A 25655-nucleotide genomic window follows, 5' to 3' on the forward strand; every position below is an offset into this window, starting at 1 on the left:
TGATGCATATGGGCGTGTTTGTTTTGTTTGCGGGGTTTGTTTGTTGTCAGTAGTAATATCGTAACGTCTTCCAAATCCATCTCTCCATGCACCGTCTCCGAAAGCTCTTTCCTCCATAAAAGTATCAATTTCTTCCTGCCAACTTCTTTTCGGTCTACCCGGATTTCTTCTTCCTGCAGGTTTCCAGTTTATGATTTGCTTAGGAATTCTTATTTCTGTCATTCTTTGGACATGCCCGTATCAGATGAGTTGTGTGTATTTTATCTCGTCCACTATTGTATGTTTAACTTCCATAATCTCACTTATGCGTTCATTAGTTATTCGTTCGAGTCTTGATTTGCCTGCTGCTCTCCTCCAAAAATCCGTCTCTGTAGCTTCCAGCATTCGTTTTGTTGTTTCCTTAATTGGCCACATTTGTTTTGTTCCTGTTGTTTATGTTTCTGTCCCACAGTATCCCATTTAATACCGTGATAGCATTCCTTCCAAGTTAGTTTCGTTCTTTATTTGCTGTATCCAACAGTTCATCATTTGTGATTTCCATCCCCTGATATTTGTATTTTTGCAGCACTTAATTTTCTTCCCTTACTCTAGGATTAGGTCTTGTTGTTCTCCTCCGGTACACATATATTCTCTTTTGTTAGTATTGATCTCGAGTCCCTATTTCTGATATTCTTCTATAAATTTACGTGTCATATAATTTATATCATAGTAATCTTGTGCTATGAGCATCTGATCGTCCGCGAAGCACAGTTTGTTATCCCCCTATGGGTACTTCCATATTTCTACAATTTTTTATAGTACAAAAATTAATATTATACTTGTGGAAAAAGCCTATGAAAAAATGCGGGATTTGCAAAAATAACGAAAAAGCAAATTTAAGTGGATAAGACAAATTTTGCTGCAGTAACATAATTTGTAGTAAGTTTTATATATGAATAGGCAACTTTTAATGCAGTCTGGAAATATGTTTATGTAGCTTTCAGGGTCCACTCTTAATATATGTCATTAGGCATTTTTTTATATCATAAGGCGGGTTTTGCAACTTGACGCCTCAATTTTAAAATTTTATAATGCCTTTTGACTTCTTCTGATTGAATTTTATGTAATAGTTTAATAATTGCCACATTTATAAGATAATAATGTAGAACTTATATTATTGGCTTATCGACAACGTCGCTTTTGTGGACAGTGTTTCAGGAACTAAATAGAGGAAAGATAAAACACACAGAGAAGACGACAGATAGCAAACAAGTAGAAGAAGAAACAAACATTGTTTGGCGTCTTGGAAGTACATAAATTTTATTTTTAATTAGAATTTATGGTGCTATTATTGTCAACAACCGGTGATATATACTATGAATTGGTATTTATATTTGGATGACGGATAGCTCTTGATTGATAAACATTGTTGAAAGAGATTAATAAGTAATTAAATTACTTTAAAAATAGATTCTTTTTATCTTAGCTGAAATATGTAAAGTTTTGTGGTAATACCAGTTTAACTCTTTTTTAGTTTTTTTTAAGATCTGTCCAGGTTTTGCCCTTTTGTATAGCAGTTTTATATTGATAATGTGTTACGTTATGTGTACTCTCACTACTGAGAAAGTCACTATTAGTTGAAAAGGTATACTAAATGAAAAATAGTAGATAAAATAGTACTTTGGTTAAAGATATTCTTCTATAAATGTCATATAATTACTCGAGATCAATACTTACAAAACAGAATATATTAATGTATATCGGAGGAGAACAACAAGATCTAATACTAGAAGAAGGGAGAAAATAAAGTGCTGCAAGAAATACAAATATTAGAGGATGGAAATCACAAATGATGAACCGTTGGATACAGCAAGGGTAGATTAAATGATATTTTAACAGCGAGGATAAGTTAAACACTTTATTTCTTCTGGCACGTTTTTTAATTGCTTCCATTTTTGAAAATTTTTGTATTCCTTTTCATAAGTTATTCGGGATTTAAATGGAAGTAGTTTGGATATGGCGTTTGCCGCCTCAGCCTGAATATCTGTTGGTAATTTACTTATTTCGTTTTGAGCCATTTTTGGCTCCAATTCAATCAGCAATCGACACGAAAGAGAATTAAAAAATATTGACTCAAAACTGACAACTAAAGAGACAGCTTTATTTATTTGTCAAATTACATAGAAACCAACGCCAACCCAGGACAATATTTTTTCTACTCGTAAAATACCATTTTATTGTCTTAAAAAGTAACTATTTTTGCTGTTAAATAAATAATAAAAATATGTTATATTAAATGTTGTGTATTGTTTCAGGCTGATTCTTCTCTATTGCCTGTTCAAACCAATGCTTCAAGCTGTTCGGAGACGTGGAAAGAGTTCTTCATCCCTTCGAGTTGTCTAATAGGTAAGTTATAATTAGTGATGAGTCAAACCGTGATTTTCTGTTCACAGGCTTACCTGTGACAGCGACTTTGTATTATCTGTGACTCTTAACTGTGACTGCGACTTTATGATTATGAATCCGAAAGCACAATTACGGCTAAAATATAAGATACGATACGAATGATACGATTCTGTTGTTGTTGTTATACTAATTTTTATTTGTTCTTTATCCAAGGCCGCTGAAATAGAAAACACTAAACAGTGGGTAAAAGGTATATTAAAAAATAAAAATAAACAATTTTTTTATTAAAAGAAATTGGGAAAAGAATAAAATATGCAATATGCTCATAACCATAACGAACGAAACTTAACAACACGAGATAAGTAATACATTAAACAACAAATATTTTCCTTTGTATTAAAATAAATGAAATATATAAAAAAATAAGTTTCTAAAAAAAAATAAACAGTATAAAGGTAAAACTTTATGTTTGGCTTTAAAAAAACCTGCTAAACTAAAAAGGAACCAAACCGATTAGTAGTGATAAAAAATAGTAATAAAATATAAAATACATAAAAAATTAAATCACTTCTAACAGTCACTGTCTTTAGATCACTTTGTCAGATATCTATCCTATGAGACGTACGTCGTGACTCGTGACTGTGAACTGAGTCACGACAGGCGCCATCGGCAGCTGCGTTCGCGACGCGCGACGTCCCGCTCTGTGAAGTATTTTCTCGTTACCAAAGAAGTCACAATTAACTGTAATCGTCACGCTTTAGCAAGTCACCGTTTATTTTCAAATCAGTCACAGGCCGTGACTGTGATTATAGAATATCAGTGACAAAGTCACAGTTACCGATATTTCACTCATCACTAGTTATAATAATATTTCTTCTAAATTTGTTTTGTGTTTACAAAACAAAGAGCAATTAATAGTGTTAAACTAATAACTATATGAACGAAACAGTCCAGTCATATGCTGTTGGTCTTTAACACATACCGCACCAAAACTAAAAGTTAGTAATAATGGATACGATTTTTTTCTGTACGACCAAAAAGACCAAGACTCTAGTAAATAAGTACTCTTGGTCTTGCACAACACTCTTGCAAGATTTTCCTAGATACATTTTTTACATAGAAAATTTTTAAATAATTTTTTTTCAAACGTCAGAGAAGTATTAATGTTAGCGACGTGAATGACAATATAAAAAAGTCATTTTAACGCCTAGGCATAAAAATAAAACACTTTTACGCCTTTTTTTGCTTTATAAAAGTACAAAAATATATTATTAAACTGACATAAAGTGTCAAATTCAACAAGCGTAAGCATAGTTTCTCGATATACAGAGAAGACCAGGCTACTAGTAACATAGCAAGTTGCCGGACGAATTTACGTTTACCCGTTTTGCATTCGTACTCGAGAGTCACTGCCGGCTAGTCGGCTGGTCAGGCAGTACGCAGTTGCTGTTGTGCTTGGACAGGTCGGTCGTGACAGACTAGGAATATGACGCGAGGAGTGCCGTGTATTTATTATTTTCATTTTAAGTGTTTACATTCACTTAAGGTAACATTTAAAATAAAAATACTTAAATATTTATTATTTGAGTGTGTTTACAAACCAAAACTAAAAATAAATAAATTCTCTAAACCCAAAAAAAACTATAATATTACATAATATAAAAAAAAGTTATAACAAGTGTTCAAAAAGACCACCTTCTTGTGCTAGACAGAGGCGGTCGTAAAATCCCCGTCTGACATTGGCTAACATATTAGGGCTAATAGTTTGGAAAGCCTCTCGTATTTTTACTTGAAACTCATCCAGATTATTAGCCCTATTATGACCATACACTTTGGATTTTACATAATCCCACAAAAAGAAATCATTAGGAGAAAGACCTGGCGAACCAGCGGGCCACAAAATAGTTCCATGTCCACTAAATAAACGGTTGGGAAAAGTATTGTTCAAATATTCTTAAACAATACGAGCATCGTGGGCAGGGCAACCACCTCAGCAAATTTGATTACTGGAAATCCTTTAACTCCTGTTCTTCATTAATCAACACATCAGGCTTTTTGTGTTTTTGTGGGGACACGCACCCATGTGTTTCAAAATTATTAATAACTCTTGATATAGTAGATAAAGATGGAATTGGCCTGTTTACAAAAGTTTGTGGAAAAATTGTTTGTATATTCCGATAAAACCTATTTTGGAAATACCATTTTACAATTTGAATTTTCTCACGAACTTCATAAACATCCATTATTTTGCTTAAAAAATAAATTTTACACGAGAACTGTCGCGAGAATCTACGTATTCGTTTTGGCTATTAAAACACGAATAAATACAAATTCTGAAACATTCTTATCACATATCGACATATTTTTATTTTATCGCATTTTTTCGCTTGCTTTTTATCCGGCGGACGGGTATACGCTAATTCGTCCGGTTCTGCCTATGTTACTACTACGGTGGTCTGGTCTGTATAATTACATACAAGGTATGACCACAGTTTAAAGAATATAAAATATATATTTTATATTCCTTAAACTGTGGTATGACTTTAAGTATTTTTGTATTATTTGGAACGTTTGAAATTTTTTAAAAATTATTTGTGGCGTTTGAAAAAAATTAGAATATTCTATTGGGAGTAAAAATGACTTTTTGTGGTAGGGTTCCCAACTTGAGCATCGGCGATTCCGGGACATTTATTTTTAAGCTTTTAAATAATTGAAGCAAGACATTAAATATTAGAAAATAAAATATAGTATGTGTGTAGTACACATTTTTTTAATTTCCAGGTCCCGGCCAAGGCAACACTTTCGCTGGGACAAACTTTCTGATTCCTGGTTAATCCCGGCCAAACCGGGACGGTTGGGAACCCTATTTTGTGCCTCGGCTGTATGTCAAACGTACAGCCTCGCCGAAAGAAAACGTCATTTTTACTCCTAATAAAACAATATAATATTTTGTCTGACAATTTTTTTGATACGAGAGTTACATAGTTTTGCAGGGTTTAGTCCTCCGTCTCAAATAACAGCCGTACCAAAGTACCAAAGTCTTCAAACTACTGAGGTGTTAGGTGTTCATTCAGGACACTGTCTCGTCCTTTTAAAAATCCCGTGACAATTTGAAGATTGTTAAAAATCTTCCTTTGAATTTTCTCGGTTGTAAGTTCTGAGAAATTTCCTCGAGTTTCTTCTTTCTTCGTTCCTCTACTGTATACAAATGTTGCACGCTATTCTAATTTAAATACAATACCATAGACAATGTATCGATGATAGGAAATGACTGGCGCTCTGGGTTATCGCGTTACACGACACAAAACCGAGCCTAGAACGAAATCTAACACCCACAACCAAAAAACTCCATGCCAGAGGCCGTCGTACCGGCGTCGACCATAAATTTTTGACCGTACTACGTGAGAAGTTTGTTGTTTCTGTAGGAAATGCGTGTAATCCGTTGTCGTAAAGCCACGCCTCGCTCCTAAGTCGATACGTGCGTTTCCAATACAAATACAGATTAAGCGTTCGCAAAGCGATGGAGGATTTCGGACGCAGTTTTTTCGGGAAAAACGACAGAAATCTTGGTTTATGACAAGGGATAAAAATAGCTAAAAGTGAATTGGTTTTGCAGAAACGCAGGAGCACAAGTAGGAGAGCTTTTTGGACCGGAAATATGAAAATAAACGTAGAAGCTGCTAATTAGTGGATTAACCTTTAATCACTAGAGTTCGGAAGTGGAACATAACCACTAACGTGCTTCAAAAGGAAGATTTTTCTTGATTTAAGTAAGAATAATCTTTGGATTGTGACGCCATAAACTTTGGTACGACTGGTATTGGAGATGGAGAACTAGCCTCTGTGAAGCCGTCTCAAATACTGGCTTTTGTCAAAGCCCTGAGACTGTATGATGAGTTATAACTCGTTGTAACTCAAACCGTAGACACACTATAGTCACCACAGTTACTTGAAATGAAAATAACGATAAAACTGTATTTTATCGTCGTGTACAAAACAATATTTATTTCCATAGCGAGTTACGTTTTAAAAAATATTCAGAAATTATTATTTCAAGGAATTTATTACGAGTAGGAAAAATATTGTCCTGGATTGAGGGGGGGCGCGCGTTGGTTTCTATGTAATTTAACAAATAAATCTATCTCTTTAGTTATCAGTTTTGAGTCAATATTTTTTAATTCTCTTTCGTGTCGATTGTTGATTTGCAGAAATGGCTCAAAACGAAATAACTAAATTACCAACAGATATTCAGGCTGAGGCGACAAACGCCATATCCAAACTACTTCCATTTAAATCCCCAATAACTTTTTCGGCAAGTTATATACGATAAATAGTTTCTGAGATGCAGCAGGAGTCCATTCTTAGTTGGTCACCCTGTACAATTTTGCAAAATGACTTGAAAACAATTTCTGATAGTATTAGGTAACTGTAAATAAGGCTTATTAGAATTTTAAACGGAACAGCTGCGAGATTAAAATTAAAGAAGCAAAATATGTAAATTTACTAATTTAAATGGATTGGCTTTTTAACACCAATAGATGTTTAAATATACTCAAACATCTGTATTATTTTATGGAAATTTTCTATGCCTTTAGGCATAACTAAAATTTAAATAACTACAAAAAAATCAAAATTATTGATAAATTATTGGTGTATTTGCATTTTTTTTTTATTTTTTATTGCTTGAATATACAACATTGGTTAATAATTTTTTTAACCAATATCAAATATTGGTTAAGTTAATAAAAACCAATATTTGAATTATTTTTGAGCCTAAAATATTGATTTAACTTTGGGTAGGAGAAAAATGTCTAAAATAATTTCAACTAAAATTCCGAATTTATTTTAAACTAATGTTTATTTTTTCACAGACTCTCGCGAGTGTTCCCCAGCTCAGCACTTGCCAGTTTCCACCAAGGTATGTATTTTTATCTAATTTTATTTTAGTTTAGTCAAACCAGACACAATAAATATGCAGTCTTTGATTTTAGACGAGTATATCCAAAATTTCCTTAATACTTATGTTATCTCCGACAATTATCTAGCTTCTGACTATATTAACAATAAAACAAATTGTTAATACATTAACACTAACTCTATTAAATACATTTTTGTTATAACATCTATTAATAATTACCCCTTGAACTTTACGGTGGACTGAAAAGTACAAATTTTTACATAAAATACTATACGATCGAAAAAACGGCGTCATAGAAGGCTGGGGAATGACAACCGATGATAATTTTGGCGAGGTCAAGCCCTGGACGTCATTACTTAACCCCGTACTGTTCTATATTTTTAATAGCGCTTACTGGCCATTTGGCTTTAAGAAATTTTTAATTTATTTTTATGTTATCGAGTAAAAATGATTTTTAAACGGTGTAGTTTAACTTTTTTAATCTTTCTATAAGTAGTGTTAATTTTGACATGAGTTTTATGTCAATTTTTAGTAAACAACGTCTAGAGGTTCACCACTCAACAAAATTATGAGCGATTGGCATTACCGAGCCGACTATGATGCCGTTTTTTTTTCGATGCTACAATATTTTATTACAATCGGGGTATCAGAACCCAAATAATTATGAAAAATATCACTTTGACATAATATAAAAATTGAGACTTGAAAATTTACATTACAATTTCCCATTATAATGTTGATAATTTTTGTAAAGTTTATGACAATAAGGAGTTACCAAAATCAAACCTATATTAATATTTTGGGTACAGTTTTTGCTAGCTCTGATAGCATTATTTTCGTAAATATATTAAATAAAACTAAATGTTCAAAGATTAGCGAGATAAACATCATCATTTTCAGCTTATTCAACCATTTACAATTATGGTGTATACAGCCTCCCTCACATATTTAGATACTCTCTTTGTAATTGATAATAATAATAATAACGTTTATTAAACATTTTTCTCTTGAAATTAAAACAGATACAAAATAGTACAGTACCTACAATATAACATAATATACTAATATATCTAATACACATTATCTAAGTAAAATTTAATTAAAACTAAATTTAAATTTTAAGAATCGCAATAAACGTTATAAGGATTGCCACAAAGTAATAGAATTACTTGTATGTGGAGAGGAATACAATAATTATGACAATATATAATGTTCACTGGCACTTATGAAAATTTATTTTGTATATTTTAAGTTAACTAGGTCATTAAATATATTTCTACCTCGATCAACCATCCATTTGCATACCACTTTTTTAAACCCAGAGTAACTTTTAACTTCCTTTAGGAAGGTTGGTAAGATGTTATATAAGCGAGGTGCAAAAAACTTTGAAGATCTTTGTCCAACAGTTTTAGAGCATAAACTAGGATAAAACGCCTTATGTCTAGTTTCATATTCATGGTCAACATGTTCAATAGATATATTTCCCTGATAAATGAATTTTAAAACATCTAGGCAGTATAGCTGACGTATATCCAGTAGATGCGCCTGCTTAAAGAGAATGTTTGAAGAGAAAGTTTTCTTTTTATTGTAAATAATTTTTATGAACCATTTTTGAACAGAATACAAGCCCTTTAAATGACATTCAGCCGCACCACCCCACCCTAGAATTCCACATGTCAAATGAGATTGTACAAGGGATGAGTACAAGATTCTAAGCTGTTTGACGTCCAAAAAAACTTTTCAAATAATTAAATTTCGGCAACAATCCTCGCAATTTTTTAGTTACATTATTAATATGAATATTCCATTTAAGAAGTTTGTCGATTGTAACCCCTAAATATTTTATAGAATCACATTCCGGTATTACATTATTATTGGTTATTTGTAATCTGTCCCAATCTGGTTCATTATTTTTATAAATAGAGAAGGATATAAATTTGGTTTTGTCATAGTTTAATGTTAATTTGTTTTTGACAAACCAAGTATTAATTGTCTGAAAGTCTTCCTCTGATAATCTTTTCAAATTCGACCAATTGGTTCCATTGTTGTTTATTTTTGGCTATGAGTGCCCAAGTTATCGCTGCTAATTACTTAATATTATTATGGTCCCATCTCAGGTCTCAGGTCTTCTTCTAGGTCTCCTAATTTCTCGTGGGTACCGCGCTGTAATTTTTGTAGTCCATCTGTTGTCCGTCCTTCTTGCCAGGTTCCTCTCCATTGCCACTTTAGGGATTTGATTCTGTGGATGACATCCATTACCTGGGTCTTTTGTCGTATTCACTCTATTTTTTTACGGTTTTTCTTGGTTATTTCCAGCATATTTCGTTCCATTGAGCATTGTACGACCTAAAGTTTTCTTATAATGTCCGTTTTAAGTGTCCAGAGGTTGTGCATGCATAGGTAGTACACATTGGTCGAACGTTTTCTGCTTTAGGTAGAGTAGTATTCTAGATTTTTTTTGAATATGATTGAGTTTTTTCCATAATTACTCAATGCTAACTAAATTCTTTTGATGATTTCTGGTAGTAGAGATCCTGAGCTGAGTAAATGAGAATTTATTATTCCATAAATACCACAAGGTGAAAAAAAAGAGAGAAAAAAAACCAACATGTAAATAAGTTCATGTTAACTATTTTAAATAAAATAATTAATATAAATACATGCCGATATAAAATTGATCTTTTCAATTGGGCCTATAAATTTGGGTGTTTTGGTACAACCTTCACGATTCGGACATTTTGTATACGTTTTCCTGTATGTTTGTTTACACAGTTTGTCTAGGATAAGTTAACGACGATTACCAGCAACAAAAACCGTCTAGGTTGTTTATTAGATCTGTCTGATGTAGCCTATGCGTAACAACCTACAGAAATCTGCTGTTTATATTTTGGTACAAACTAAAATAGCTTTGCCAACAGTAGCGTATCCAAACTTAAATAGAATTTAGTGTTGCAAATACATACAATAGTTAAAAGATTTATAAAAAAATTGTATGTGCATTATGTGCACTAACAGCTATTGAATTGAAGGATTTGAAGGAAATGTTTGAAAAAGTGGCATATAATGCTGTCTGTGATGCTGTTATATAATTTTGTGGAATACCACTCAAAATACCCACTTTTGTGCAAATGCTTAATAATGTTAACGCCTCTTAAATGTATTTAAGAAGAGAAAAAATTTGAACCTAACCAACGATTCGTTTGGTCTGTTTTTGTTTACATGTTTTGTTCATTATTTATAGTGATTTAGAGTAATTTTATTAAATTATGCGAATATTCTCGTTGATTATTGGTTTGAAATAAATATGACATTATCCTCCAACGAAAATGCTACCATTTGTAGTTACTCAAAACTTATGTAAAATTATAGAATATATTGTGTAGTGTCTTGAGATGGTACTTTTGTGCAACTACAATGAGTAGAAGTCAACAATTTAAAGGTCTAAATTGCAGCCAAAACTGTGACGCGCTGTTCATGCAGCGCCAGCGTTCCGAAAAACCTTTTAAATTATGATTTTCAATCACTTGTAACCATAAAAGATTTTCAATCACTTGTAACCACCCAAGTAACTATAAAATGAAAGAATATAATATTTTGGGTCCTAAACTGGATTAGGATATCGAATGGGAATGCATAAAGTAAACATATTATGCTATGCCGATGACGCAGTACTTATTGCAGAGTCAGAGGACGACCTCCAAAGAATGCTACAAGCTTTTAACAGACAGGCAGAAAAACTTAACATGCAAATTTCCACAAATAAGACAAAATGCATGACCATTGCAAATGAGCCTCTACGGTGCAAATTGGTAATAAAAAACAAAACTATTGATCAGATAATGTCATTCGAATACCTCGGATGCAAAATTACAAGCTCAGGATTTCTGGAAGAAGAAGTAAGGAAACAAGCCAATAAAGCTGCCGCAATATCAGGACATCTTAAATATCCCATATGGAAAAACAAACATTTGAGTACAGAATGTAAGTCAAGAATATACAAAACCTGCATACGACCAGTGATGACATATCGTGCGGAAACCAGAGCTGAAACATCAGTAACAAAGAGAATCCTACGAACTACTGAAATGAAGACCTTAAGAATGATAACTGGATACACATTGAGGGACAGACAGAGAAATGTAGACATAAGAGAAAAGTGCCAAACAAACGACGTTGTCAGATGGATAAGGCAGAGAAGAAGAGAATGGAACCAGCATGTCAATAGAATGGGCCCCGACAGAATGGCCATAATAATTCGCAACAACGTACCCCATGGCAGAAGACCTACTGGACGACCACCTAAACGTTGGCAGTCAACCTCGCAAGAGTTGCTTAGACGAGGAGGAAACCTGAACTAAACAGGCGATACGCCTTCTAAAAGAAGAAGAAGAAGGGTCCTAAAATGGCACTTTTGAGCTACTACAATCAGTAGAAATCAACAGTTTATAGTAACTAAATAATCAAGTCGACCAAAAATCGAGAAATACATTTTAATTATTTGATTTTCAAACACAAATTGGCGTGGAATTTTCTTACCGAATATCACACGAGGTCAAATTAAATAAATTTTTTGTCAGGTATATTCCTGCATATGAAAGCATATGAAATCAGGTATATTCATATTTTCAGCAAAAGTATGTGGCTAATAATAAGTTTTGATACAAACTGAAGAGTGAAAGCTTCAAAAAATCTCTCAAAACCGTCTAACGTGATTTATATAGGCCCCCTTTATGTATTCTTCACACGTAACATATTTTCCCCTAAAATTACAGTATTGCCGGCGTGTAGCTGGTACAGAAGGGTTATTGGTCCTTCTATTTACCATTCTATAAATACGCATACGTCACTGTTGTGGAAAGAACGTTTATATTTAGATATCTTTTAAAGCAGACACCTACTACTTACAAATATCCGTACGTCGACGCGCACAGGCCGATGGTAAAAAATTCCGAAATAAATTTAAACAGATGCCAACCATTTTATTTTTGGGACACTTCAGAGTGGAGAGATAACAAAGCTAGAAGGTGAGACAAGCTCAGAGTAGCAAATAAACTAGATTAGAGAACGCTAAGTTTCTTCAAAATAGCCCTGTGATTATTTTTTTGTAAACACTGCTGCGCTAATCCAACGGATACCCCAGTGGCGGACTAAGCTTGTCGGGGGCCCGGGGCGGCAAAGCTAAATGTGGCCCCCGGTCTGCACATTTTGTAAAGATTGAATGACGTATGAATAATGGTTGACAAATTTCAAGTATTTATATACTGTACCTACTAATTGTAATAAAAATCGATATGTACCTACTAATAATGTAATATAATATATATATATATATATATATATATATATATATATATATATATATATATATATATATATATATATATATATATATATATATATATATATATATATATATATATATATATATATATATATATATATATATATATATATATATATATATACAGGTGTCACAGAAATAAGTGCAAGTATTTTAAGGGGTGGTAGATAAAAGATACATATTTTTTCTTTATCGTTTTTCAATAAGGCCAAAATAACGGAGTTATTTTACTACGAAAATTTGCTAAAATTTTGAGAACCACTGCATCTTTTCTGGATTTTCTTTCTTGTAAATTTAATCTAATACCTATGTTGTCATAGTAACAAGAAATTATGTTTTTTAACTAAAAACTAAAAAAATTCCCAAAAATTTTTTGGGGAGTTTTCAATTTTTTTTCGCGAAAAAAACCTCATATGCGTGTTTCTGGGGTTGAACTATACTACCAGTGAAAATACTAGCACTTATTTCAGGGACGCACCGAGAGGAAAAGACAGACACAGATTACAAGAGGAAAAACTTATTAATTATTGACTTTTTGAAAAAAATGCGTTCTTCATAAGAATTTTTACTTGTTGTAAAATGGGTTTATTATTTCCTAAATATCCATACTTTAGAAAAATAAAAAAAGCATAGAAATGTAGTTTTTTAACGTAATTTTTTCCACAAAAAAATCCTAAAAAACTAAAAGTCCTAAAAATTAAAAGGTTATGGTAATATAATTTCGATTTCATTTTTTGATAAATCGTTATAATTAATTTTGATTAACGTCATATTTTTTGATGTTAAAGTATCACATTTTCCGATAACTATTATCACCCTTTCCGTAGCACTGAACTAAATAAATTTTGTGCTCCTTTAACATTTTAAAACAGCAAAAAATAATCTACCAAAAAATGAGAACGACATTATATTACCATAGAAAGGCGTTTTATTTTTACTAGTTCAAATATTCAACTACATTTTCATGTTTTTTTTTATTTTTCTCTAAAACTCAATCTCTAAAACGGTATGGAAATTTGGAAAAGTATAAACAGGAATTACCATTTTAGAACAAGCAAAAACTTTTTATGAAGACAGTCCGCGGACATCCTGTAGATATAAACATGTTATTCATCGGCAGTGCCGTTTTTATGTAGGGACCCGACCGGCCCCGACCAGAGGATTAAGGGCCCCAGCTCCAAAAAGGCCTCAAAAACGATAACAACAATTTTTTTAAAGCTGATAATAATACATTTAAATTGAAAAACGATTGCAATTTGACGTAATAAAACAATCCCCGAGCGAATGTTTGCATATATTTAATGGCAATTTATGATGACAAAGTGATGGGAATACCGGTTCCACATATAAGCCGCGTTACTTTCGCGACCGTTCCAGGTAAATACCGCGATTTTGTAAGGGGCCCTTTACAAAATCGCGGTATACTCCTATATAGGTCCAAGAATAAATAATAATTATTCGAATATAAAAAATAATAATTATTCGATATTCTAAACAAAGAAAATTACCCCTTGATTTAATTTCGTAAATAGAAAAATATCATTGACAATTACTGGGGCCTAATAATTGATAATTAAGTAAATATCTGCTTCCATTTATACTGTGTTTAGTTTGCGTATACTTATGGTTTGCATACTCTAACTACAAATTGCTTTATAACTACTGAACACATATTGGCCTGTTTGCCAGTTGAATAAAAATTACTTATTAAGATTTGGAGGCCCCCTAGAAGAAGGGGCCCGGGGCGGACCGCCCCTTCCGCCCCCCCCCTTAGTCCGCCACTGCGGATACCAACTTGACAACAGTGATTTACTAATAAACAAATTTGCCTAACGGACAAAAAAATGCTTGACGTTTTGGAAAGTTTATCTCTTTCCGTCGTTGGAAGCAAAAAAAACACAAAGAACAAAGAAAAAAAAATTAAAAAAAAACTACTCGTCGTTAAAACGTTCTGTTAAAATGACATTATATTATTATATCATGTTCAACTTCAAAATTAACAATTACTACCTGATAACAATTACTTAATGAGGTGAAACCAAAAAGCCTCAAACTTTCTGTATATGATTGTCTTTTATTTGTTTTTAATAGTTGAGGGGTTCAGAAGTGAACTAGATCAAAGTTCTAGAAGATAATTATAGAGAAAATGAGAGTTATTTTTTTAATGTTACTTAATTAAAATAAAACAAGCTAGAGAAGAAACCTTGACACAATGCTTTATTATATTTTATCAGTATTATACAATCAGACTTTTCAGATGGCTGATAATTTGATTCACTTGGTGCAAATGGTTCAGACTTTCAATGATTCGCTTCATCAATCGACAGAATCAAGCTTAATCACTGCTTAAAGCCTGAAATATGACTTCGTTTCTGATGATTCATTTCTCTACTGGAAAAAAAATATTTTATAAACCTATAAGAAGACGATTATCTTAAAATAATAGGAAATTGTACTTCTTCCTGTCCTAGACAGGCCTGACAATTTTTTAATTAAAGTAAATTAACGGTTAACTATTTTTAATGAAATTGATAGATGTTCAAATTAAACGAACGGCTTGTTCTCGAAAAATCTAGGTCAGCCGGCAAGGCTTGTTTTTTTGCTTCCAATGAATGTTTTTTTTACCATATCCAATCTGGGAAGGAAAGCACTCTCTCTCAACTATAAAAAAAGTAATGCAACCGGAAAATTACTTTTTCTTTTCCGTATTTTACCCTCCTACGATTATAAAAACTATACAAGAAGATATAACGGGCAAAAAACGAATTATAAAAATGGTAAGACTCAGAGAGTGATAAAATTTAAATGACAGAATCAGGGAAATCTCTTGGGAAAATTGGGGGTGGGTAAATTGACTTTGAAGGTCTTTATCTGAGAGAAAAGTAGATGAATCTATTGAAATTTAAAAAAAAACGCTTTTAAATGGAAACACCCTTTTCTATAGGAGATAGACGAAAATTAATATAGGTGTCTGGAGCTCAATTTTCATCAAAAACATGATGGTGAAAACCGCACATTAATATCTGTTACCGTTTCGGAGATACGGGGTGTTTTCAAAAATGTGCATTTTTAACAAATCGCTGTAACTTTTTTGCTATGGAAAATTTTGTATTTCTATGAAAACATTTTCAAAGCACCTTTTTACGTAGAATTTAATGGTTTAAGTAATTTTTTTAAAATTAATAATTTAAGAGTTATCAACAGAAAAATTGATTTTTTATTTGGGACACCCCCTATATTTTTAATTAACTGAAAAGAATTTAAAATTACCTTGCCAAAAATATAGCACACTTGATATTTTGTTATAAGTCCCTTCGAAATACAGAATTTTTAAAAGTTCGCCACTTTTAACTAGTAGGCTTTGGACCCCTTATTGATGATATGCCCTTAATGGAACTCGAAAACATATTTTTCCAGCAAGACGACGCACCGCCTCTGAACGCTGAAGTTATCAGCAAATTTTTGCAGCCAATTTCAGAAATAATCGAATAGCTAACCAAGATCCCAGTCGTTGGCCGTCTAGGCCGCCTGACTTAGTGCCCATATATCTAATCCTATGGATATATTTGCGGAAGAATATAAGGCCTGTCAATACCTGTTTCGCCAGGGATTCTATTATATACGTCAATAATACTATACACTATAATCATAAATACAGTATAATAATAATTCTACTATACTTCTGTTATTTAATATTATATTTTATAACATAACTAAATCATCTTAATATTCCTTCACCCCAAAATTTAATACTTTAAATCTTACCAACTTTTACAACACGCTTAGCCTGTTATTACAAGACCGGCCCCCTCTAATAAGATTCCCAAATTTATTTTTGTTTTGATTAAGTTGTTTCCGTTCAGGCAGGGCCACAGCTCGGAGAGATTGGTAGCGCCAGATAAATAAACCTAAAAAGCAACAACGGGCGAATATGCATAAGAAGAAAGGTGTGCACTAACGTATACCAGTACACCTGTTTCAAATAATTTACGAGAATGTGAGTGCACTTGAAAGTGCTACATTTTGAAAGCAGACATTTGTTGGAAAGTCTTTTTTGGTGAAGTGGTTATAAGTTGGTGTTTCCTTTCTTTCAGTGATATGAAAGGAAGAAATAAGAATATTTTGCGTATTTTACAATTATGATGAAAGGAGTAGCTAATTGATGATTTGACATGTACTGATTTCTTTCGAAAATCGACAACTATAAAACTATGAACCCTTCCCGGACACAAACGGTAGGCAGGAAATTGTAGAGAGAAACAAGCCCTATAACATAGGATACAACATTTTAATGAACAGTGCTTTTCATAAAATCAATAAAATGAAAAATATACGAAATAATATACATACTGATTTCTTTCGAAATCGTCTGTACTGATTGATTGATATCACTGTACTGATTTCTTTCGAAAATCGACAACTATGAAACTATGAACCCTTCCCGGACACAAACGGTACATTGTGAGACAGGAAATTTTAGAGAGAAACATAAGATACAACATTTTAATGTACAGTGCTTTTCATAAAATCAATAAAATGAAAAATATACGAAATAATATACATGTACTGATTTCTTTCGAAAATCGACAACTATGAAACTATGAACCCTTCCCGGATATAAACGGTACATTGTGAGACAGGAAACTGTAGAGAGAAACAAGCTTTTAGGATACATTTTAATGAACAGTGCTTTTCATAAAATCAATAAAATGAAAAATATACGAAATAATATACATGTACTGATTTCTTTCGAAAATCGACAACTATGAAACTATGAACCCTTCCCGGCCACAAACGGTACATTGTGAGACAGGAAATTGTAGAGAGAAACAAGCTTTTAGGATACATTTTAATGAACAGTGCTTTTCATAAAATCAATAAAATGAAAAATATACGAAATAATATACATGTACTGATTTCTTTCGAAAATCGACAACTATGAAACTATGAACCCTTCCCGGACACAAACGATACATTGTGAGACAGGAAATTGTAGAGAGAAACAAGCTTTATAACATAGGATACATTTTAATGAACAGTGCTTTCCATAAAATCAATAAAATGAAAAATATACGAACTAATATACATGTACTGATTTCTTTCGAAAATCGACAACTATATGAAAATATGAACCCTTCCCGGACACAAACGGTACATTGTGAGACAGGAAATTGTAGAGAGAAACAAGCTCTATAACATAGAATACAACATTTTAATGAACAGTGCTTTCCATCAAATCAATAAAATGAAAAATATACGAAATAATATACATGTACTGATTTCTTTCGAAAATCGACAACTATGAAGCTATGAACCCTTCCCGGACATAAACGGTACATTGTGAGACAGGAAATTGTAGAGAGAAACAAGCTTTATAACATAGGATACATTTTAATGAACAGTGCTTTCCATTAAATCAATAAAATGAAAAATATACGAAATAATATACATGTACTGATTTCTTTCGAAAGTCGACAACTATGAAACTATGAACCCTTCCCGGACACAAACGGTACATTGTGAGACAGGAAATTGTAGAGAGAAACAAGCTCTATAACATAGGATACAACATTTTAATGAACAGTGCTTTCCATAAAATCAATAAAATGAATTTAAAAATCGCACCCTCGATTACATAACTAATATATACATATACACATTTTATTTAAAATTGGTGGATGCACCAAAACTTTTTTCCTATCGTAAAATTGAAAAAATCTGACAACACTGTCCTCCACTCTCATCTTATCTCCCGCTCCTCCGCCTCCTTGTTCTTTTTACCCACTCCTATTTCAAGAACCGTTCTCCCATTTAAACTCGGAACATTCAAGCTCGGTGTCGCCGCATGGCTGCCAGCGCCGGCCGACCGGCAAATGGCGACGTTGCCGATTCGTATGCCATTCGGCAAGCAGCCTGCCACAGATTGGACTACCTCGCGATAGGACAAGGCGGAGAAAGTGCGCCATGTTGCGGCGTGTTTACTGTAGCGGTGAATTTTTGTACTACTGAGACTATACCTAATGTGTGAGCCTGAGTCTCTTCTTTAGTGAGTCTCTTTTTAGGGTTCTTGGTCTTTTTTTCTGAAATCTTGCCCTGTACAATGAGTCTTTTCCTACAATCAGTATCCCTCCTCATAACGTGACCGAAATAGTTTAAATAAATGTGACTGTATAGAAGTTGAGAGACTTTCTACGATGTTCAGTTCCTAGATTATGGAGTCATTGGTTCGTCAGGCAGTCCAGGGAATTCTGAGCATTCGTCACCAGTAGTCTGTCTCAGTTGAGTCATTTGTGATCTCATCGTCCAGGACTCACAGCCATACATTAATATAGGAAATATCAGGCAGTGAACAAGACTCTTTTGTAAGTGTTTTGATATGCATTTGTCTCTCTGTATCTTTGAGACTTTTTGCACTGCCACCCTTGTCATTTCACATCTTATTTCCCCTTCTAACGATCCTGTGTTGTTGATGACATTGACTGACAACCTCAAAACGACCAATTGTCTGTGGATAAATTATTCTTAAATTAAAGATGTTGACTTAATATATCTTCAGGCTGTCTGAGATGACGAATTATTTTTTATAAACTTACTATTTATGAATTATACATTACATCTGTTTTTTTTTGAGTGGGCAGTAAACAATAAAATACATCTTGCAAATTCTCAATACCAACCATCTAAAAAAATAATGATTACTACATTGCCTTAGTTGGTTTCTTGCTTATTTCTATGTATGGGTAATTATCGTTATGTACATTATACTAATTTGCACTTATTTTGTCCAAGGTTTATGTTAATGTAATTATAAATAATTTCCTAGCCTATATACAATATATTTCAAGTAAATTCCACTGTATAATTTATTATCGAAATTGAAGAATATTTAAAAATAAACATACGATAATTATTTGTAATTTAGATATAAAAAATAGCCAGTGGGCAGAATTAAATAAATTGTATTAGTTTATTGGGTTATACACAGAGAAAACACATCGTATCTACCTACAAAGATTATATCATTACACAAAATATACAGTACTTTCTCCATTCCTCGACTATATCAGTTTTTGAATCAATGTCTATTAAGCTTTTATTGTTCTTGAAGGGATTTTACTTTCATGTTTACTTTAATATATCACTTCATATTTTTTAACAAGAAGGAATCATGCCCTAAAATCTAGTCGTACTCCTTTGAACATCCTGTAGAAACTTTCTCTTATAATGGACCCTGAAAACGAGGCACTGCTTAACGGCATCAAACAGTTGTTACGATTATGTCTTGGGGCCACTGTAAAATCGGACTATAACAATATTTCAACGGGGTATTCGATCCAAGCGCTATAAATAATCCCTTAAGAGCTGGCAGGACCCAGTTTTAAATCCAATTTCCCTGAGTAACCCGGGTCATTAGACCTTTTTAGGGTTTCGAAGGAGATTGTTGAAAGCGAGAAGTGTTGAAATAAATTTCCAAAGCCTGAGGCTCCCTTTTCAAAGCCTCAGATATCCAGAATAAGTTATATGTATTTTGATAGCAATGTAACTCAAATTATTGATTAGAGAAGAATCATAAATTTGTGTACAGTGCTGGTGATAATTTACAGTAACTATTAGCTGATCTTAAAGATAAAATACCTCTACTGGAAAGGTTGGGTATCCCTGCAACAAGTTATCCCTGCTATTTTCTGAATATCATGGTCCCATCTCAGGTTTGGACTTCTTCCAGGTCTGTTAATTCCTCTTGGGTTCCACGTTGTAATTTTTGTGTTCGTCCTTCTTGCCACTGGAGGGATTTGATTTTGTTGATGACATGTATTATCTGGGTCTTTTGTCGTATCCACTGTATTTTTTTACGGTCTTTCTTGCTTATTCCCAGCATATTTCGTTCAATTTAGCGTTGTGCGACCTGTAGTTCCCTTATAATGTCCTTTTTAAGTGTCCAGGTTTCGCATGCATAGGTCATGACTGGTAGCACATTTGTCGAATGGTTTCTTCTTTAGATAAAGTGGCATTCTAGCTTTGAGTTTCTCCCATAGGTACTCCATTCTTCTATTTATTTCAAATATTCTTCTATTATTTCCAGTGTATTATTTATTAGCATTTATATTATTACACAATTATTAGTAATAAACGATTTCAAAATACTTCAGCTCAAAAAATATCTTCCCTAAAAACACAAGAAATCAATAAGCAAGAATACCTTCATGATCGTTGCTACAAGAACCCTTATTACTAGACGTACCCTACTCTAAAAAAGGTAAACAGCTGTTAAAATCTCAGATAATATTGAACTTTTTCATACCAAGTGACCTCACTTATTAGCAATAAACCACTCCAAAGCACTGCAACAATTACCCAACTCAGGTATAGAAGCAAAAAAGAAAACTCTCCAAAGTAGGGTCATAATAAATTTGTCATGACTATTGTCCGAAGATATTCAGAAGCAATGAACGGTTTTGAATGAAAATTATTAGGGAAATAAAACGCAATCATAAAATTTTATGGTGCTGTTGAAAAATAGTACTACGCAAACCACAACAGGTGGAGACGCTGTACGTTACGAGTCGGTAAAACGATTAGGACAAATTTGGAGTAAGGCAGATGGTTCTATAATATTGTTTGTTTATTTTATTAACAATTTACTTGCTAAAGAATGTTCTTCCAGTGGCTCCAATTTCAATGAATCCTGAATTGAATTTTGAATGAAAAAATTCTCAAAAACATTATAATAAAGTTATTTAATAGGTATATGTTTGTCATAAAATAAAATAATTAAAGAATTTTAAAAGTAATTCAAGTCATTTTAAGTCAAAGAAATCAACCATAGTCACGAAACGGGAAAACTCACACAAACGAAAAAAAATAACACTCTCCAGCCTTAAAACCGTTCTCTCTCGCACACACAGTCCCACGTCCACATCTCAATCGGGCCCACTTATCCCCGGTCCGACCTAATCACCGACCCACCTCCCTACGTCGTTCGCGTAGGTCTCTGCTTGAAAGGCCGCGACCACGCGCTTTCCCAGCTTCGCGATGCCGTCGCTAGATCGCACGCGCGTCGCTCCTCGGCGGAAAGCGGCTTTCCGTCCGCGCCGGCCAGTGTACGTGTGTGACTTCGCGTGCGAGTCGCGACGACAGACTTCCCGAGGCACGACAGTCGACACACGCACGCCGCTACGTACGCGTCACGTTACACAGAGCGCTCGCTACTCGACTTTACGCGATTCTTGCGGTCCTTCGAGCGCGATTTTTTTTTGAACCAAAAAAAAATTGACTGGATTTTTTGGATATACTCGTTACAGTTTCGAATTTAGATGTGTTTAAAGTCCTCTAAACTGATCTGGATGTTTTCTGAATTTTTTTCATAACTCCCTCACCCACGGACCTGGACTGCTGCGACCTGCCGTGCCCTGTGCCATACCAACGACGTCATTTTCGACACGACCATCGTCGCCACCATCGCGGACCCCGTGGCGTGCGCCGCGCCCACCCTGTACGACCATGTGGTGCATCCGCCTGGACCCTCGCCAGCCTCCGCCGCGGGTACCTCCACCGGGGTGACCTGGTGGTCGATGATGAACGGCGGATTGTACGAGGAGAGTCCGCCGCCAGCACCGCAAGCGGCCGCCACGCCGAGCGGTACCACCAGCGGGGGCATGACCAGTCCCCCGGCGGCGGCACCCCCGACGACTTCGGCCACCAGCAGCTCCTCGCCGGCTAGCGTGACCAGCAACAGCGGTTCCGCCGGGCCTCTGCACATTCCCGCCAAAAGACTGACCACTTCGGGGGGTTACGGGGAGTGTACCCCCGATGGGAGCGTGATCAGGCACAGCCAGAACCACTGGTCGTCGTATTCGCCATCGGAAAACCCCCATGCAGGTTCCACGGCGTTTGAACTTAACCACCAGTACAGTAATCCCACGTACTGTAATATACCTTCGGATCCGAACGGTACCCGAGATTACAAACCTCCGATTCCGTTCTGGTCACCGGCAGCTACAGCCTCGGCCGCTCCAGCAGACTACAAGTACCAGCGGGGTGGTACGGGAGGTGACCCTTCAGTACCATCGTCCTGTCACCAAACCTTCGGTAGCGGATCATGGTGTGGAGTTTATAACTCTCCCTATCCCGGAGCCAGCAGGCATCACGTAGATGGTCCCTATTTAACCCCCACGGAAGACAGAGGAAGAGTACCTGCATTAGAAGGTGGTTTTCCACACCACGACAGAGGGTATGGCTTGGGAAACTACGTAGCTCCCGAACCAGTAGCTTCAACTCCATATCCACCACCAGGTAAGCCACAAACTCATGCTATTTTAAAATTAAAACGAAATTTTTTTATATATTATCGATAATAATTAATACAAAAACAAAGTGGCAATTAATAGGAATGTCACTCGCGTAATTTATGTGTTGTCCTTTATACGCATCTCTCTTGAGCGTGGTTGATTTGACTGACACGCGATAGATGGCACTAGCGACATAAAAATGGGAAAAGTCTAAGCAAAGGGGGATCGAAACTCGAAACATATTTAGGTATATCTCGTCTGTTTTCTGTTTGCTTTTGTATAGTAGAGCAGTTGGTTTATATAATCGTTGAGTTTCTACTGTTATTCCTTAATATTTTTATTTATTTTTGAATAAGAATTATAAAAGACGATTTTCTAGGGTTTATTTAGTTTAAACAGTGCAAAAAGTATAAAACAGTAATTTATAATATCATATTTGTTGAAATAGGTTAAACCATAAGAATTTTAAACTTAATTCCTCTCTCTAGATTTTTTTATAGACACATTTATTTCATCTTTACTTTTATTTATTTCTTCACCATCCAAAATGTTTGCTGTTTTGTTGACAATTTCAAAATTTCAGCTAATCTACTATTAAATTGTTGATCTTGTAGTTCTTTTGTGTCTTTTTTAAAGCTAACTAAGTGTATATTTAATGTCTTCTCAATTACTTTTTTAATTCTGTCAATTTTATTAGGAACAATAATAAAACAAGGTACTTCTTGATTAACTTTCAGATCTTCAAATTTTGATTTAATATCATTTTGATAATAGTTATTTTTTATACAAAGTCGACCGAAAAGATTGAATTAATTTCGGGAGACATTGCAATTTTATCGTCGTGTACAAAACAATATTTTTTTCCATAGCGAGTTACGTTTTAAAAAATATTCAGAAATTATTATTTCAAGGAATTTATTACGATTAGAAAAAATATTCTGCTGGGTTGGCGTTGGTTTGTATGTAATTTGACAAATAAATAAAGCTGTCTCTTTAGTTGTCAGTTTTGAGTCAATATTTTTTAATTCTCTTTAGTGTCGATTGCTGATTGAATTGGCACCAGAAATGGCTCAAAGCGAAATAAGTAAATTACCAACAGATATTCAGGCTGAGGCGACAAACGCCATATCCAAACTACTTCCATTTAAATCCCGAATAACTTATGAAAAGGAATACAAAAATTTTCAAAAATGAAAGCAATTAAAAAACGTGCGAGAAGAAATAACGTTTTTAACCTATCCTCGCTGTTAAAGTATCATTTAATCTACCCTTGAGGTTAAAGTACTATTTTATCTACTATTTTTGATAGATATAAGGCAATAATAAAACTCTTTAATTTATTCCAATTCTGTATTTAAATTATTATTTTTTTCTTATATTATCACTAAATTCTATTGATTTGACATTCTTTAAACAGGCTAAGGTTAATGAATTTTAATTCAAAATGAATTATTATGTTACATAATACTTCAGGTAATGATTGCCAAGTAATTATAAAAATGGAAATATATTTTTATGACCATAACATCATATCAGCCTCACTATGTTTAAACAACTACTATTTCAATTTGAATTGACGCATTTTGCACAACAAATTATTACAAAATATATGAGATAATATAATTTATTCTGTTTTAAAATGGGGGTACTTTAATCAGTAAATTTGTATTTAAATTTAATTAGAAAAATGTGATAAATTTAACAGGCTAGACAGAGTGTTATATTTCGTAATAGTTGTTTTCTTTTTCTTACAGCGAACAAGAAATTAATATTATTTATAAGTATACACATTATGTTTATAAAGATTTCTTTGAAGCTCATTTCAATTATATTGATAACACGAATGACACAATATTAATCGGATTTGTTCCGAGAAAGCCACCGACTTCTCGCTGTTTAAATTATTGTAACATTTTTATTAGCGCTTTGTTTATAGTTGTTAACAATAAACTAGGAACGTTAAAAATCTCCAGTACTATAAATCAGCCAGAAATGTCGAATAAGTATACAAAAATAGTGTCATAATTAGGTTCAGTCAACTGAAGAGGATTCGCCGGCGTAGTTTATGGCTCTTAGGTCAGTTTTATGGGCTAGTAAAAGTGTTTTATATAACTGCAACGTCACGACGGTCATTGCTAAGCTATAACTGACTGGACCCCTTTAAATATTTTATCGTATACAACGACGACTGATTGTTATTCATTCGCCGAATTTTTTTCGCTGTGTTGTATCAAATTATTTCCGTTAGCGGAATTTTTATATCTGTCGTTACACGTGACGTGTAAATAATAATAAATTTTTATTTGCGATTTGATGTTCTTATCGGGCTAAATAATTCAAATTGCATACCGAAATTATTGTTTGTTTATTTTTTTGACAGATAAAATGTTCTATTTGTTGTTGCGGAATTTCTTTGTGTATGGTTTTAGTTTGCCACTATGTAGTGATAAAGGATTCCTAATCAAAATAGTACAAGTTAAATAAAATTATTGTATGAACTATATTTTCATGTATTTCTTATTTATTTTTTATTTTCTCTAAAACGGTATGGAAACTTGGAAAAGTATAAACGGGATTAACCGTTTTAGAACAAGCAAAACTTTTTATTAAGAATGCATTTTTCTTAAAATATCAATAATAAAAAAGTGTTTTCTCTTGTAAAGACAATCCGATACTGTATATTTTCAATGTGAAATAAGGAATAGGTTAAACATAGATAAAA

The 25655-nt window shown here is 33.6% G+C and overlaps 1 protein-coding gene across 1 annotated transcript in view; it reads left to right on the top strand.

Annotated features, from left to right (window-relative positions):
* Positions 1-25655, top strand: part of LOC115883868 (homeobox protein abdominal-B) — a 249361-nt gene that overhangs the window by 215879 nt on the left and 7827 nt on the right. The window contains exons 4-6 of the mRNA XM_030902282.1: positions 2295-2385; positions 7257-7303; positions 22176-22937. Of these exons, the coding sequence (XP_030758142.1) occupies positions 22217-22937 (721 nt within the window). The 5' untranslated portion in view covers positions 2295-2385; positions 7257-7303; positions 22176-22216. The remainder of the gene's footprint in view (positions 1-2294; positions 2386-7256; positions 7304-22175; positions 22938-25655) is intronic.

This window comes from Sitophilus oryzae, unplaced genomic scaffold, assembly GCF_002938485.1.
Source record: "Sitophilus oryzae breed Bouriz unplaced genomic scaffold, Soryzae_2.0 scaffold_2006_pilon_pilon, whole genome shotgun sequence".
In the NCBI taxonomy this organism is placed as follows: Eukaryota; Metazoa; Arthropoda; class Insecta; order Coleoptera; family Curculionidae; genus Sitophilus; species Sitophilus oryzae.